This window comes from Bubalus bubalis, chromosome 16 (genome assembly GCF_019923935.1).
Source record: "Bubalus bubalis isolate 160015118507 breed Murrah chromosome 16, NDDB_SH_1, whole genome shotgun sequence".
NCBI classification, from domain to species: Eukaryota; Metazoa; Chordata; class Mammalia; order Artiodactyla; family Bovidae; genus Bubalus; species Bubalus bubalis.
Window position 1 is genome coordinate 60,491,610 of NC_059172.1, and position 16,574 is coordinate 60,508,183.

Here is a 16,574-nt window from a genome sequence, read left to right on the forward strand (position 1 = left end):
TGAGGACTCACCTTACTACTGAACTCTAAAACACACAAACTTAGGAGTTAAGATATTCAAACTGAAATCCCTCCTCAAATATTTACTGACCATTATACCTAGGGCAGCCAGTTATTTACATTCTACCAACTTTGCACTGTGGCTTCCTTGCACATACTATCTATTCAGTAACCCTTGAATATAGTAAAGAGTAGCTATTCTAGAGCTCTGTTAGTTCGGTAACTATCACTAATCAAGGGACCAATTTGCTTCTCTGAATCTATCTCCAATTATTCTATTATTAACTTGTAAAGCAAGACAGAGTAAGTTCACTTGCTACTGAACAGAACTGAAACTTAGTTCACTCCAAATGGCACTATGAGAATGTAAGCATTAAGCACACCACCTGAAAAAGGAAAAAAAAAAAAAAAACAAAAAACACATCATTTTCCAATCAAACTACTAAAGAATTGATAGTACAAAAAGGATTGCATTTCAATAGAACTAGCTTTATTATTTTTTTTTTTTAAACAAAAGAAATGTCTAAAAGCAAATACAGGTATGTACCAAGGAGTGGACGTGACCTGGTACTTAGAAAGGAGTTGCTGTGTCATAAATGAAAACAGCATGTTAGGAGAAAAATAATTTTCAGGTGCTGTATGCTTGAAAAATCTGGAGATGCAAGTTAACTGAAGGAAGGTGATCGGCCAAGCAAACAGCGTGAGCCCAGGGGAAAAGAAAAAACCACCAGAAGCTGCTTCCAGAGCGCCGCGTGGCGGCGGCACGAGAACCGGCATCAACTCACAGTCTTCTCATTTTCCCCATTTTCTATAATTTTCCTCTTCTTCTCATCTGTTTTTTTCTTGAAGATGTTATTTCGGTAAAACTGAAGTTCTTTGATGCTTTCGCTAATGTCATCAAGTGCCCTACAAGCAAACACACCACGCTGAGTTGAAATGTCCAAAAGTCAGAGGAGATGATCACCATTCTTCAAAGGTGTAACTTTTTATAAATAACTTAAGAACAACGGGTACTACTGTAAATGCAACTATCTGATATCAACAAGGAGTGGAACGCTTCAGTAAAACAAATTTAAGTGCTTGTTTTTTTAAAAAACTGTTTATCTTCCAAAAAAAGGTGTCTACAATTTAACAGATAAAGGTTTCTCAAACTGCTCCATAAGGCGTGAAGTGTTCTGCCGGGGACGGGGGGTAGTTCCAGGGTCAAATAATTTAGGGAACACTAGATTAAACATTTCCTCTTTTGAAGTTTTTTGTAAAGTATTTAATGTACTGGTGTGAATTTTGAATTCCCCAGAGGCAGTTGTACGGTAGACACGATATTTCTAAAACTTAAATGGACCACACTTGTGGGATTCCCAGCACATGGCATATAGTTTGGGAGACAGTGAGCAATACTTAATGATGTCCTGCACAAAATACTTTCATGTACTCAAACGTAACTGGTGACTCAGCCATCATAATAAACATCCATAATCAGACAGCACCTAACCACAGACGACCTCCCTCCTCTGTCGAGGTGATCTGTACTATCATTAGGGGCTGCCTGCTTCCATCTAACAGCCTTCTTTCTTCTCTAACATGCTGTTTCTCATGTGTTGCAGTCTGAAAAATCAGGTACTCAACATTATTAGAACAGCGGGCAGGTAAATCAATTTGCTTTGAAGATGGGCCGAGGGCCGCTCCTTGAGATCAAACTGCACGAACTTTAGTGCAAGAGTTTTATGAGTTACTTTCCTGATTAGGGCAACAGTTTTGCTTTCTTTACAGGTCTTAGGCATATGGAGGAGAGCTGAAGCTGTCAAAAATACAGCCTCTGGTTAAATCAAGGGACACTACATCTTAGCCACCATAATGAAATTTAAAAACAGCTGAAAACCCAAAGTCCTTCTATAGCCCACTTTGTGGCAAAACCTGACCCACTTGATGTGAGGCTATTTACAGTCACTGGTTATGCCACATGGTGTGAATATCTGTACATTTTACTGTAGAAACAGCCACGTGTTTGAAGATGAGTGCTTCCCCAGACCTCGTTAGGGCTCTTACTCCCTTTCTAAAGCCTGAAAAATTCTGAAATCCAAAACACCTTGAGCCCCAACTGTTCCACATGAGGTATTCCAGACCTGTATTATTGTGCTGTAGTCCATGAAAGCCCAATAAAAAACACCATCAGAATGCCAGGCTCTTTAAAGCAAGGACTTGGTCTTCCTGTTTGGCTAGAACCGTGCCTGGCACACAGTAGGGACTCAGTACACGGAGGAAACAAACGCTGCCCTTAGAAGCCACCTGCTACATCTCCCATCACGTCTTATGTCCTTCCTGAAAGGCCACAATGCCAACAAGTAAAAGAGGACTCTAGATACACAAGATCTTTAAATTCCCTGTGTACTTGGGCCTAAGGTTGCAGACACAATAAGAATCTGAAAAACTAAGAAGTGTCGAAATCAGGCTAACTGCCTTGTACACCTGTACACAAAGTGCTCAAATTTTAAATAGTTACAAGCCCATATGCTTGCTGGGAAGAAAATACTGCTCACTACTAGAAAAATAACACCATTTCACATACGTTCCAGACTAAGTTATCCACAAGTTTCAAAACAGAAATAGAGATGTTAAGACCATACATTATCTCACAAGTGAATGTTAGAAACCTGACCAGAATTCCTGATAATCTTAGCAAAAGAAAGTTATCTTTATGTAGTTGTCCTTTACTTTTCCCCCAAGGGATAAGTGACATTATTTCAAACAGTCAGGAATGTGGGGGTTATGTACATGTCAGATGACCAGGCACGTGAAAGGACCCAAACTTACCTGTGAGAAGCAGCCTTCTTTGGTGCAAATTCGTATTCTTCAGGATACCAGCGTCTATACACAGCAAAAACGGAACTCTCAAAGGAAACTGTCTCAAATGCACGGAATAATTACGTCCTTCAAGTAACGTAATAACACTGAAAAAGGCCTTTGGGTTCTGACTGTGGAGTGTTGCCACCTTGTCTGGGACTCCATCTCCCTCCTTCACCTCTCTTCATTCCATAGCTTCTTTTCGGGCAAGATCATCACTATGTAAGATTCCCAAATCTGTGCACTCCAGCCTTGCCCTCTCCCTCATTTCTGTCACAGGTATCCAGGACAACTCCACCTAAAATCCACCAGACATTTCCAACCCCACACACACTGGGTCACTCACCATCCTCAACACCTCCCGTCCCCCAACAGCCAAATCTCCTCCTCCTCTTAGGTCCCCCTTTGTCTTTGAACAGTTCCATCACCCACCAAGCTGCCCAAACTAGAAACACTTTATACCTCCTCCCTGTCTTCACGCCCCCATTCAAGCACTCAAGGCCCTGCTACTGATCTTCTCCAACACGCTACATCCACACCGCTTCTGCCACCCACTGCCATTTCCCTAGCTCCCTCTCTCCAAGATGGTGCAAGTCTTTCTCCCTCTTTTCTTGCCACGTTCTAATCAGAATTATCTCATCGTATCACTGCCATTTCCCTAGCTCCTTCTCTCTCCAAGATGGTGAGAGTCTTTCTCCCTCTTCTTACCACGTTTTAATCAGAATCCTCTCATCGTATCACCCTTACCTTCCTGTACCCTATATCTTCGAACCTCTGCCCATTCTCTGGAATGCTCTCTCCTCACCTTAAATACCTGGAAAATGCCCACTCTTCTTTAAATCTCAACTTGAAAGCCATTTTCTATGTGAAGTTTCCACTAACTCCCCACCTTCCTCACTCCTGCAATTGGGTGCTCCTTCTCTCATGCCTGCAAAATTCTGCACACACTTTTCCCTGACCGATGTCATCACACAGTACACGTCCCAGGTGGATTTTTTTTTTTTTTTAACGTATCTGTCAGTTCACTAGACTCTAAGCATTTAAGGGCTTTATGGCCCCAGCACATTGGCCAACATGCAACACAGGGATGGGTGTTCAATAAATTTTATGGATTAATGAAATTTATATGGAAGATTTTTGATGTTCTTTCCCCAGGACTCACCAGTTCAAGCAAGAATAGGATGAGGAAGTTATACAGCCAACTGGCCCCGTTAGTTCTACAGCTCTATTCAATTACTCTGCACAAATTCTAAAGTAAAACATGCTAAATGAGGCAACTGAATGGATCCTAAATACAGCCCTTACCTGCACAGCTCTTTAACAGTGCTCACATCAATTATTCTATAATGAAGATGTTTCATGAACTGGGGCATGTATTTGTCAAGAAACTTCTTATCTGCATGAACTGAATTTCCTAGAAAGACACGAAGCATACGTTATCTGTGTATTTCTAGTGGTACACAAGAGGACATAAAAATTCATAAACTGTATTTAATTGGAGATTATTTTTTTTTTTATAAATTCAAACAATGTGTAAAAGCATCTCCAAACTTCTAAATTAGGTTTGAGTGTATCTGATTAGATTACAAGTGCAGATTTCAGCATATTTAGTCCCAGTTTAGCTTGTAATAAATTTGTAAATGGCACTCTACAGACAAAAGGATGAATCTATCATTCCACATACTTAAAATAATGCTCAAATCTGTTACTTTTAAAGCTAATACCAGATGTGCAAATTTTCTCCCAGTATCATAAAATTCACACCACTAACACTAAAAATTTAACTGAATCATATAAGTAGATAAGCCTTTATTCACATTTCAGTTTTAATCATATCCACATTCGTGTTTCCACACAGTAATTTATATTTTAAAAAAACACTAAATTTTTAATAAGAACTTTAAAATAGACTGCATTGGCTAGGGGGAAATTTTATACAATACACGCTCTAGTACTTAAGGTCAAAACTTTTTATGAATATTTCAGAAAAGTGTTAGTAACTGTACCAGTTTACATTTACAAATACAAATACACCACCACAGGACATTAACCTCCCTTTGACAATGACAGTTGTTTCAAAATACTAGCAGAACTGGCCTATGCCTGTAAAAGTCAGTGCCCCAAGGGGAAAAGACAGGTATACATATTTGATTAAGAGACTAAAGAGACAGAATAACCAAATGAAATGCATGAGTCTTGACTAAATCCTGGTTGAAAAACAGACATTTTAGCTATGGACTCGATATCAGACTATGTTACTGAATTCTTTTTAATCACCTTAAATGTGACAAGGATCTTGTGGTTACTTAAATATAACAACGATCTCTTGGTCCTTATTCTTAGGAAATGCTGGGTGAATTATTTAGGAATTAAGTGTCATGATGCTTGAAATTTACTTTCACATGTCCACAAAAATAAGACAGATAAATATGGCACAAGGTTAACAACTATATCCAACTTTCCTGTATATTTAAAATTTTCCCATAATAAAAATATGTGGGAAAATGTTATTGAGCTAATTTGGGTATCCCAGAGCTCATGTCAGGTTTCAGGGCATTTTCCCTGATATTCATGTATAAATTATACAAGGCAATTTGAGCACAAAAGTAAGAGGCATAATCCAAATCAGGGTAAGTAGAAGACATGACAATCTGGGTGGATCTTTCTGGAACCAGTCTCTTGAACTGCTACAATGGAAGACTATCTACAAGGCAGACGTGGGACTGGATTTTACCTGCAAGTGGACAGAGCCCTGGAGGAGTCTGCTGTCGTACAAAGGAGAGAAACTCATACTCTGCCTGCTGCAGTGTCATCGTGCTCTCCTTCACTGCTTTGGTTAGACCAGACTGCAAGAGAGAATCCCCAGCCCCACCAAGACACACGGAGTCAGTTTTCAAAGGCATCCAGATATGAAACTCCACTTCTAAAGAGGGCATATATAATCAGAGATGGACCATTTACAGAGCTCAAATTCAAACTGAAACTGCCATCTTTGCAGTGGTTTTTTTTTTTTTTTAAGAATCCAAGTCAAATAAGTTATGTTCCTGATAGTTAACAGCATTTCCCCATGGTCAGAAAACATGGTGCTCAAGGTCCAAGGATACAACCTCTGGGAAGAAACAACTAGTAACAGGAGAGCAGCGTTCTCCTTTCTCTGAAAGTTGATGTCTAACCTTATCCCAAAGACTGACTTGAGCAACACTCGATAATCCGCAATGCACTCGCGACAGACTGAGTGCAGGAGAGGCGAACAAGAGGACATTCAGGAGGAGATGGTCTCGAGAGATCCCAAAGATGAAGTGAACAAGCAAGCAGTTTCCCAGGCTTGCCAAGCAATCTTCGTCTATCCCTTCTAAAAATACCGTCCAACAAGGGTCTAGGACTCAGATGTGGGGCCAACAAGCTTGTTACTGATCCCCAAAGCGGCAATGCTACCATGTGGTAATGTTACCTTCCCATGATGCTCCTTGCACCAGTCTGACATGCTGTCCAGTAACTCATCTGGCTGTTTTATAATCAGGTTAGGACCCTGTGGATAGGAAAAGCTGTTAATCATCCAGAACCACTGGGGATACACTTGGTTTCTGAGTTCAAGCTGCTTTAAGAAGTAAACATATACACCAGAGAAAGGAAGAAAGATGAGGGCACTTTGCTAACTCTAAAAGTGGTCCTCATTCATTCCAGCATTGTTTGTGGCAATAAAAAAATGATGAACACACATGTACACAACTGAAAACCGAAATGCCAATTAATGCCTGTTATGGAGAGTAAAGTAAATCAGAAAGAGAAAACGCAAATATTGTATATTAACACACACATATGGGATCTAGAAAAATGGTAGTGATTAATCTATTTGCAGGGCAGGAATAGAGACACAGACATAGAGAACAGACTTCTGGATACAAGAGGTGAAGGAGAGGGTGGGACGAATTGAGAGTAGCAGCAGTGAAAAATACCCATTACCATATGTAAAGCAGATAGCTAGTGGGCAGTTGCTGCATGACATAGGGAGCTCAATCTGGTGCTCTGTGACAGCCTACAGGGGTGGGATGGGGCAGGGCGTAGGAGGGAGGAGGGAGGGTCAAGAGGGAGGGGACACATCTATCCTTAGGGCTGATTAACACTGTTGTATGGCAGAAACCAACACAACATTGTAAAGCAATTATCCTCCAATTAAAATTTTTTTTTTTTTTTTAAATAAAGGACATAGATACCTATCAAGGGTTAGCAAACTATAGCCTCAGCTTCTGGCACTTTTAATTGCCAGCAAGCTAACAACAATTTTTACATTTGTAAAGGGGGTTGTAAAACACAAACATGTGACAGAGAGGTATGTGGTATCTAAGCTTAAAATATTTAACATTTGTTCTTTTTTAGAGAAGGCTTTGCCAACCACTGACTATAAACAGTTCCTATCTTGCCAAGTAAAAAACAAAAAGCAAATTGCAGAACAGTATATATATGCTTAGGAGTTCACTTGCTGCTGCTACTGCTAAGCTGCTTCAGTCGTGTCCGACTCTGTGCGACCCCATAGACAGCAGCCCACCAGGCTCCCCCGTCCCTGGGATTCTCCAGGCAAGAACACTGGAGTGGGTTGCCATTTCCTTCTCCAATGCATGAAAGGGAAAAGTGAAAGTGAAGTCGCTCAGTCGTGTCCGACTCCTAGCGACCCCATGGACTGCAGCCCACCAGGCTCCTCCGTCCATGGGGTTTTCCAGGCAAGAGTACTGGAGTGGGGTGCCATCGCCTTCTCCGAGGAGTTCACTTACACTTGTTTAAAAGAAATGCACACATTTGTATATGCATACAAAATACTAAAATACTACAAAAATACAAAAACGTTGGGGAGTAAGATCAGGCAAGAGAAGAATAGCTGTTGAAAAAACCAACAGCTCACAATAAATATGTTTTGTATAAAGCTACACTGTTTGATTTTAACAGTATTTTCACATTTGACAGTTGAAAAAGTAATTGGCGGCATCTGAAAGATCACAAAAAAGAAAACCTGACCCTGAAATTCTCAGCTCCAGTTAACTGAACAATCACCTGAGAGTCAGAGTTCCCACAAACACAGAAGCTCAACTTGTGGCATTAAAGCAAGTCACCTCCTAGTCGCTCCTTCTGGGAGATGGAGATAACAGACCACCCCTCCCCCTTCCCTGACAGGGCTGTTACCAGGATAAAAGAAATTATAGATATGAATATTTGAACTGGGCGGAGGGGAAGACTCTATATCCAACGTACTATCACTACAAAAGTAGTAAAAGTAGTTTGCAGTTACTGAGAGGAATGGCAAGAATTTGACTACAATAGGCCTGACAGCTACAGGAGTTTTAGCTAAACAAGAAAACGGGAGATGGCAATCTCCATGAAGAAGCAAAAATATGTGCTCTGATAACTTTTTTTTTTTATTGAAGTGTAGTGGATTTCCAGTGTTGTGTTAATTTCTGCTGTATAGAAGAGTGACTCAGTTATACATATGTCCTTTCCCATTCTGGTTTATCTCAGGACATTGAATATAGTTCCCTGTGCTATTCAGTAGGACCTTTTTTATTGGTTGTTTTTTCATTTATTTTTTTTGGCTGTGCTACACAACATGTGGGATCTTAGTTCCCTGACTAGGGATGGAACCCACAGCCCTACCACCCCACCCTGCACTGGAAGCAGGAAGTCTTAACCACTGGACCACCAGGGAAGTCCCCAGGACCTTGTTTTGGTAACACTTTTTTTTTTTTTTTAACAAAACTAAAAACCTCATATCACAAAACACAATTCTAAAAAAACTATGATGGAAAAAGCCAACGTCTATCAACTTAAGACTATATAACTTACTCTAGATCACAGCATGGCACACTAAGCTACCTACAGAAAAATTTCTGGGGTGGGATGTCTGTTCTTCTAACATAAAACATCTTCCCCAGACTTGTATACAAAAATAAAACATTTTCCAAAGAACTGACACTTTAGTGCCAACAGGCCCGTAGCAATTTTTTTTTTTTTTTTTAACATCCTTATCCTCATCCGACTGGGTCTATTTACAAATGCCACACTCATCTGCAGCTGTGAGACTACAGACCCAAATTTCCTCCAGGGTACATATCAAGTAACTGGTCCATTAAACTGTCAGTATTTCACATTATATCAACAGTCTGAGGGGAAAACTCTTCTCCAGCCAAGGGTAAGTAAGGTTGGTGAATAAAGACTCTTCTCTTCACTATTCACCTCTAGAAAATTCCAAGTGACAGGAAAAAACAACCAAACCTAAAACTCAAGATTTATATAAGTTGCCATGTTGGGAGGGGTAGGGGTGGCTGTCTATTTAAGAAAAAAAAAAAGAGGTAGTTGCTGTTATGAGAAATACAAAGTAGCATGATTCTCCCCCAGCTGATATACCAGGAGGAACTTCAAAATGTCTGCCTGGTAATCCACAAAAGTAACAATTTATCTAAAATGGCTCCTCCTCCCTTACCTCACCAAGAAAATAAGTAGAAGTCTTAAGGTTAGATCTGTGAAATGTATCCAGTGCCAGTAACACATCAATCAGAAGCTGCAGAAACTTATTTTAACAAACCTGTGTTAGTTAAACTTGTGTTCCTACTCTGGAGTTCCTCACTGCCTCTAATACAGCTGACAGTATGACAGGATTATTTAGGGCCCGGAGCTTCACCCTCTACCAATCAGATGCTGTCATATACTTATTAACTGCTTTGTGAGTGGCTGAAAGGCAACCTGCAACAGGTGCGTTTTATTTGTTTTGCTTAATGTTTCAGTTAAAAGCAGCACGTTAAAACCTTAATCATGCTCCTTGTGTCAACAGGAGAGCTCATGGCTCTGTATCAACAGAAATTCTAAAATCTTAATGATCTAGATGAATCACATGCCCTGGCTAAAACGGTAGATTCGGGATATACGAAGTCTAGTTAAAGCTAAGGTTATGATACAAAGAAGTCAACTTTGGCATGAGTCACTGATCCTGGCGTGACTGTAGTCGGTTGTCTTATTGGTTGGGGGCCCTTTACTCAGACTGCCTGGTTAAACTCTTGGCTTGCCCAATAACTAGCCAGGTGGCCTTGGGCAAATTACCCAACAACTCTGTACCAAAACTTCTCTCTCCATAAAATGAGTATAACAGTACTTACCTTATAGTTGCTGTAACAATTAAGAGTGAACACATGTAAAGCACTTAGAATTGTGCCTGGCACACACTAAACTCTTAGTAAATGATCGAATTTATACTTCCGAATTTTTGCCATAACTCTTGAAAAATACTAGGCTCTGAGATGGATTACTTTGGTTCTAGTACCAAGCCCACCATGACCTAGAACATTATTTTGGACCTTAATCTATACCAGTTTTATTTTTTAAATAAAGAGATGAGGAGGGTGGGGAGAGACAATCTTTAGATTTCCAATACACTGTGAACAGTATGGCTGTATTACAAGGCATCACCTACTTCAGCCAAAATGTTGAGATCAGAGTCAGTTATCAGACAGGCCATCTCAATAATCTGGTCCTTCTCAATGTCCAATCCTGTCATCTGCAAAAAAAAAAAAATATATATATATATATATACACACACACACATATAGCAAAATATATATATATACACACACAAAACCATCTTTATAGCCTACTGCACCCAAGTTTATTTAATAGGACATCCCTCAAGCATATTTAACTTATATTCCACAGCCAGGATAGAAGAGACAATACTGCTCCTTAGGCAAGTCCTCAAGGCACTCATACGGGCTATTTATTCAACAACCATTTACCAAGGGCGGGCTACATGTCAGACGTCACAGTCCTACTCTGGGGTAGATGCAAAGTTAGCAAAATTGAGTGCTGACAGCAATCAATTTTGGAAGAGTTAGACAACTAACTTCACTGCATCTCTGCAGAGTTTACAAAGTTTTCATATTAATTACAGCACTTGATCTTCATCACAATTCAATGTTATTATCCCCGTTTCAAATACGAGAAAAGTGAGGCTCAAGGGAGAGGAGAATCTTTGGCTGAGTATGGAAAACCTAAAGGGATCAGAACTGGGTTGTAGTCCCAGCTTCGACCCTCACTAACTGCACGACCTTGAACGAGCTGAATCCTCTCTCTCTCTCTCTGGGCCTCAGTTTTCTCCTTTATGGAATGTGGGGTAAGGCTGAGTCATCTCCGGAATCCCATCTGGCTCTAACCACCTAGGGTCCCGTAAGGCTGGGGAAGTGGGGTCTAGCATAACTGCTGTGCCCACCCCCTACCCCAGGGACCCGAAGCCCACCACCGCGTTAGGGAGGTCCACATCTGGGTGGAACTGGGGGTTAAGGGAAGCCATATGGATGACACCTCCCTTTGGAAAAGAAACCCCACAGTCCGGCACAGTCTTCAACACCCGCAGGACTCCGGTCCCTCGACCTGCCCCGCGCCGCCCGCAGCCGGGAGGCGCTTACCTGCCACACCTGAGATCCAGACACCGCTACTCTCCCCGGACACGCTCAGCTACTCGGTCCCACCCGAGAAAACTCACTCGTCTCCCCTGTCCCCCTGAGCGACCTGACTCACCTCCAGGTCCACCCAGACCATCCGCTGAGCCATGCTCTCCCCCGCCGCCATGGCTGCGCCACCTTCGCGGACACCCCGAGCCCCGAACTGCCCGCGATTCCCACCCACACCTCGCAACAGCCTGGAGCCCAGGGAGCCGCCTAGCATCACCCGGCACGAGCCGCCACGGCCCCAGCCTCTCAGCCGGCGCTGGCGCAGGCGCGATAGTCGCTAAACGTCGCAAACCCGCGGGGAGGCGCAGGAGTGAAAACTACAAGTCCCAGCAGCCAGTGCACCTACTCTACCTGAGCAGTCCGGCTTAGCTGCCGCATGAGCTGTTGGGACTTAGAGTCTTGCCTGCTGTTGCGCCCGATTGCCCCGCCCCCGCCACGTGTTTTCGGATGTTACTGGACGCGCATGTTTTTCAGAACTAAGTTTATTCTCTTCCAAGAGTTATTTCCTGAATTTGGATGAGTTGCAAATCGCCTAGCTGAGAAAAAGCTCTCTTACTTTAACTCGAAAAAGACCTGGTTACCTATTTATTTCAAATGTGTCCTTTTTTTTGCTGTTTGAGTAAGTGAAGTCGCTCAGTCGTGTCCGACTCTTTGCGACCCCTGGACTGTAGCCCACCGGGCTTCTCTGTCCATGGGATTCTCCAGGCAAGAATACTAGAGTGGGTTGCCATTGCTGTTTTCCTCCCCCCCCCCCCCCCCCGCCTAATTTTTTTACTTTGCTGTCACTCCACACACTTTCTTATTTACATGCGACAGCAGAGCGGAAGACCATCTCCACCTTTAGAAATCCTTAAATGAGATCTTATCGGAGTGATCACTTAGCACGCTTTAGGTGCTGAATAAAATCCCTTTCCTTCATTGGCAAAGGGTTACTTCTTATTCCTTACGGAGGGACTTGACGCCGTGGTTTGTTTCAGTTCACCTGTTAGGTGTCAGTGGTAATGACTTCCTACTCCACCCTTACAAGTTCTCGTAGTTAAATAGTCTGTTTGTGTAACAAATCTATGCAGCAAATTAAATTAAAATGAACTAAAAACAGCTTTGCCCGCTCTGCAGTCTGCTTTGGTTTTGATGAAAGTTTTTAATCTCCACTAACAGCTATAGTTTCCATTATTTCCATGAGTAGAAATGGCCCCCAAAAGGATCTTTCGACCCTGGAGTGTCAAATTGCATAAATCTCTTAAACCTTTGGCTATTCAGTAGCAAGTTGGAGTGCTGAGTACGACTTTGTCACAAAGCATTGGTCTAGGCCTGGAATTATACCTTCTGTATATTTTTCTGAAAGCCATATTGCCTGTAATTACAGAGTTGGTGGTCCATCGCCCAGTAATTCATACCCAGGGAGCTGGTTTTGTGAGCGAGAAGACATGTTGCCTAAGAAGAGCCGTCAGTATAACATAGTGTCCTGGATTTCACCTTCAAGTTCTCTGTATACCCAACCCACCGCCTGCTAGGACACCCCAAAAATCTCTTCAAAAGATCATCAAATCATGAGCAGGTCATGTGTGTGTGTGTGTGTTCTAATAATGAATCACATTGTTTTCCTATAGCTTTTTACTCACTTGTAGCTTTTTACTCACTTTCCTGCAGCTTTTTACTTGGAGAAGGCGATGGCACCCCACTCCAGTACTCCTGCCTGGAAAATCCCATGGACGGAGGAGCCTGGTGGGCTCCAGTCCATCGGGTTGCAAAGAGTCCGACACAACTGAGCAACTTTGCTTTCACTTTTCACTTTCATGCACTGGAGAAGGAAATGGCAACCCACTCCAGTGTTCTTGCCTGGAGAATCCCAGGGACGGGGGAGCCTGGTGGGCTGCCTTCTATGGGGTCACACAGAGTCGGACATGACTGAAGCAACTTAACAGCAGCAGCAGCAGCTTCCTTTATAAGAAAGAGTGTACAAAAAGTAAATTTTTTTTAATTTTTTTAAAGAAATAGTCTACATTTCTTTAGTTTTTTCTTCATTTTAAACTTGATTCATAGAAAGTAGAATCAGGTGAAGTATGTAAACTTTTATCAATTGCAGTTTTTATCCTCCTGAAGTATTATTAATCCTTAACTTTTCAAAGATCACCTTTTGTTTTCAAATTTCCTACTTTAACATTGATCAGTTTTGTTACAAATCACAGTTTAAGAAATGCTATTCACATTTAAGAACTTGTATCCTGAAAACTTATGATCATAATCTTAAAATATTGGGTAGTTAAAATTATGTATGGACATTTTTGAAACTTCAGTTTTCATAGTAATGTACTTTCATCATAACAATAAAGACACACTTTATATGATTGATATTATAATGTAAGGAGATTTATAGTTTATTGGGTTTTGTGTATAATAATATTAAAGTGGTAATTGAAAAGGTTAATATCTCAAAGCAGAGCAATGCATGCACCAAATTCACAAATCCAAACCATGTAAATAAGTAGGAGGGCAGGGAGTTCCCTGGTGGTCTAGAGGTTAGGATTTTGGGCTCTCACTGTTGTGGTCAATCCTTGGTCAGGGAATTAAAATCCCACAAGCTGTGTATGGCCAAAAAAAAAAAAAAGAGGGAGGGCAGACAGAAGAATATTGGGCCCTTGAATCTGAAATCAGCGTTGTCCCACAGTGGACTCATTCATTTCATTCCATTTTCATTTCATAACAATTTATCTCAAAGCCGCACCACTCTGTTCAGAGATTATGCTTTTTCACTTCTATCATGAACCTGTAAGAACTGCTTTTGTTGTGTTGTTGTTAAGTTGCTACAGTGAAAGTGAAAGTCACATAGTCGTGCCCAACCCTTTGTGACCCCATGGACTATACAGTTTATGGAATTCTCCAGGCCAGAACACTGGAATGGGTAGTTGTTCCTTCTCTAGGAGATCTTCCCAACCCAGGGATCAAACCCAGGTCTCCTGCACTGCAGGTGGATTCTTTACCACGTGAGCCACCAGGGAAGCCCAAGAATACTGGAATGGGTAGCCTATCCCTTCTCCAGGGGATCTTCCCAACCCCGGAATCAAACCAGGGTCTCCTGCATTGAAGGTGGGGTGGATTCTCTACCAGGTACCAGGTAAGCCCTTTGCAACCTCATGTACTATAGCCTGCCAGGCTCCTCTGTCCATGGGATTTCTCAGGCAAGAATACTGGAATGGGTTGCCTTTTTCTTCTCTAGGGGTTCTTCCTAATCCAGGAATTGAACCCACACCTCCTGTGTCTCCTGCACTGCAGGTAGATTTTTTGCAGCTGAGCCACCAGGGAAGCCGCTTTTGTTAATTAACAAGGATAAAATGCCAAGAAACCTCGTTCTCTAAAATCATAGACTATGAGAAACTTTGCTGTTTGAAGTAATTTCAGAGACAATGTAACAGCTCCTCTTAAAGAATCTGGGCCATGTGTGTCACTTTGACACAGAGAAACTGCCTCGATTTTCAGTGCAGGGGCAGAGATTCAGATAAGAGTTTTACAGATGCAGCATTCCACATTTATCTTAACTTTGTAGTTTCTAAGGAAACAGGACCTGAGTCAGCTTTTCAACAATGCTGGTAGTCAGACTATAATGTTTCTGTCCCTCTGAGCTTAAGGTCACAAGGGCAGGAGTGGGCACAGCGACTGTGCTAGACCCCACTTCCCCAGCCTCAAGAGACCCCAGGTTGTTTAAGTTAGAGGGGACTCTGGCAGTGACTCACCCTTACCCCACATCCCATAAAGAAGGAAACTGAAGGCCAGAGAGAGAGGATTCAACTCATTCAAGGTCGTGCTCTGTTCATAAGGGTCTGAGTTGGGACTACAACCTACTTCTGATCTAACAGGACATGGCCAAGACTGCACCAACCCTCTCCTTACTTAAAGATCACTACTTCTGTTTTAAGTGTTTTTTTATCTTCATTTTTTCAGTTGTGGTAAAATATCATAAAATTTCCCATTTTAAGCATTTTTAAGTCTGCAGTTCAGTGGCATTAAATCCATTCATACTGTCATGCAAACCATCACCACCGTTCATCTCCAGAACTTTCTCATCTTCCCAAACTGAAAATTCCATACCATTAAGTACTAATTCCCTGTTTCCGCCCACACCCTTCTCAGCCCCAGGTCGCCACTGTTTTACTTTCTGTCTCTATTAATTTGACTATTCTAGGTACCTCATATAAGTGGAATCATACAGCATTTGTCCTTTCGTGTCTGGCTTTTATCACTTACTGTCCTCAAAATCCATCCAATCTGTAGCATGTGTCAGAATGTCTTTCCTTTTTACGGCCAAATATTATTCTATTGTATGTATTTACATCTTGTTTATCCATTCATCAGCCAATGGACACTTAGGTTGCTTTTGCCCTTTGGATACTGTGAATATTTACACGGATTTTTTTTTTTATTTATTGCTGCTTTCTTACCAGGACTTCCGCAGCCCTGCTTTGATCTTCTTACCTGCTGAGCAGAGTTTGCTGTGATAATCAATCCAAAGTTAATCCCTACCTCTCCTGGTTCTTCTTTAGAATTGTCCAGACCGTATTTTTAAAAAGTCCTTCTGTACTCCTTCTGAGACACCCCTAGTTCCTCATGTTAATTGTTACAGCAAGTTCTTAAACCTAATATTGTTACAGTTATGTCTCAGTGAACTTTATCTGATATGCTTTATCACTGTCCTATTTACCTTGAGTTTACCTTCCAGAATACAATAATTTTTATATTTGTGTAGGACTAGCACAGAGCCTTATAGTAATGGTAGTAATACTAGTTAATAGTCAGCAAAATAATGTGACTACCTCACAGCTGTAAATTGTCCTACTGTTCATAAAGCATTTTAAAATAGGCAGTAGATGCCTCATGAATAACTGGTGATAATATCTCTTATTTTCCTGCCTTGTGATACCTTGTCTTGAGAAATGTTGACATCAGGTTTACTGCTGATAACAGATACATTGCTGTTTATTTCCTCCTAGTGATTTTTGGGAGGAATAAAGGATGATAAACCTTTTGCCTTTAAACTCTACCACTGCAAAAAAATTCAAGCCAAATATAATCTTGTATAAAATGGACACTCTATAGGTTTTCATGAAATTTGATTTGCATCTTATCTCGCTTTAATCCAAGAAACGTGTATGATACTTGATACTTAATAGTGACTACTTAATATGTATCAAACAACTGTCCTAGAATGCCAAAGGGAAAATATATTTGTTAAGCTGAAATTATACCAGACACT

The 16,574-nt window shown here is 41.4% G+C and overlaps 1 protein-coding gene across 2 annotated transcripts; it reads right to left on the reverse strand.

Annotated features, from left to right (window-relative positions):
• Positions 1 to 467: 467 nt before the first annotated feature.
• On the reverse strand, positions 468 to 11,719 carry REXO2 (RNA exonuclease 2). Of its 2 annotated transcripts, none has more exons than XM_044929730.2 (7): positions 11,678 to 11,719; positions 10,294 to 10,377; positions 6,292 to 6,369; positions 5,575 to 5,686; positions 4,146 to 4,254; positions 2,811 to 2,864; positions 468 to 905 (listed from the first exon to the last, which is right to left on the reverse strand). In XM_044929730.2, exons 1-7 carry the CDS (start codon positions 11,702 to 11,704, stop codon positions 776 to 778), a joined length of 594 nt encoding a protein of 197 aa, XP_044785665.2. In that variant the 5' UTR covers positions 11,705 to 11,719; the 3' UTR covers positions 468 to 775. The 2 variants fall into 2 exon arrangements, with proteins under 2 accessions (XP_044785665.2, XP_006079294.1); XM_006079232.4 differs by lacking the exon at positions 11,678 to 11,719 and adding an exon at positions 11,394 to 11,594.
• Between the last annotated feature and the right edge of the window lie 4,855 nt (positions 11,720 to 16,574).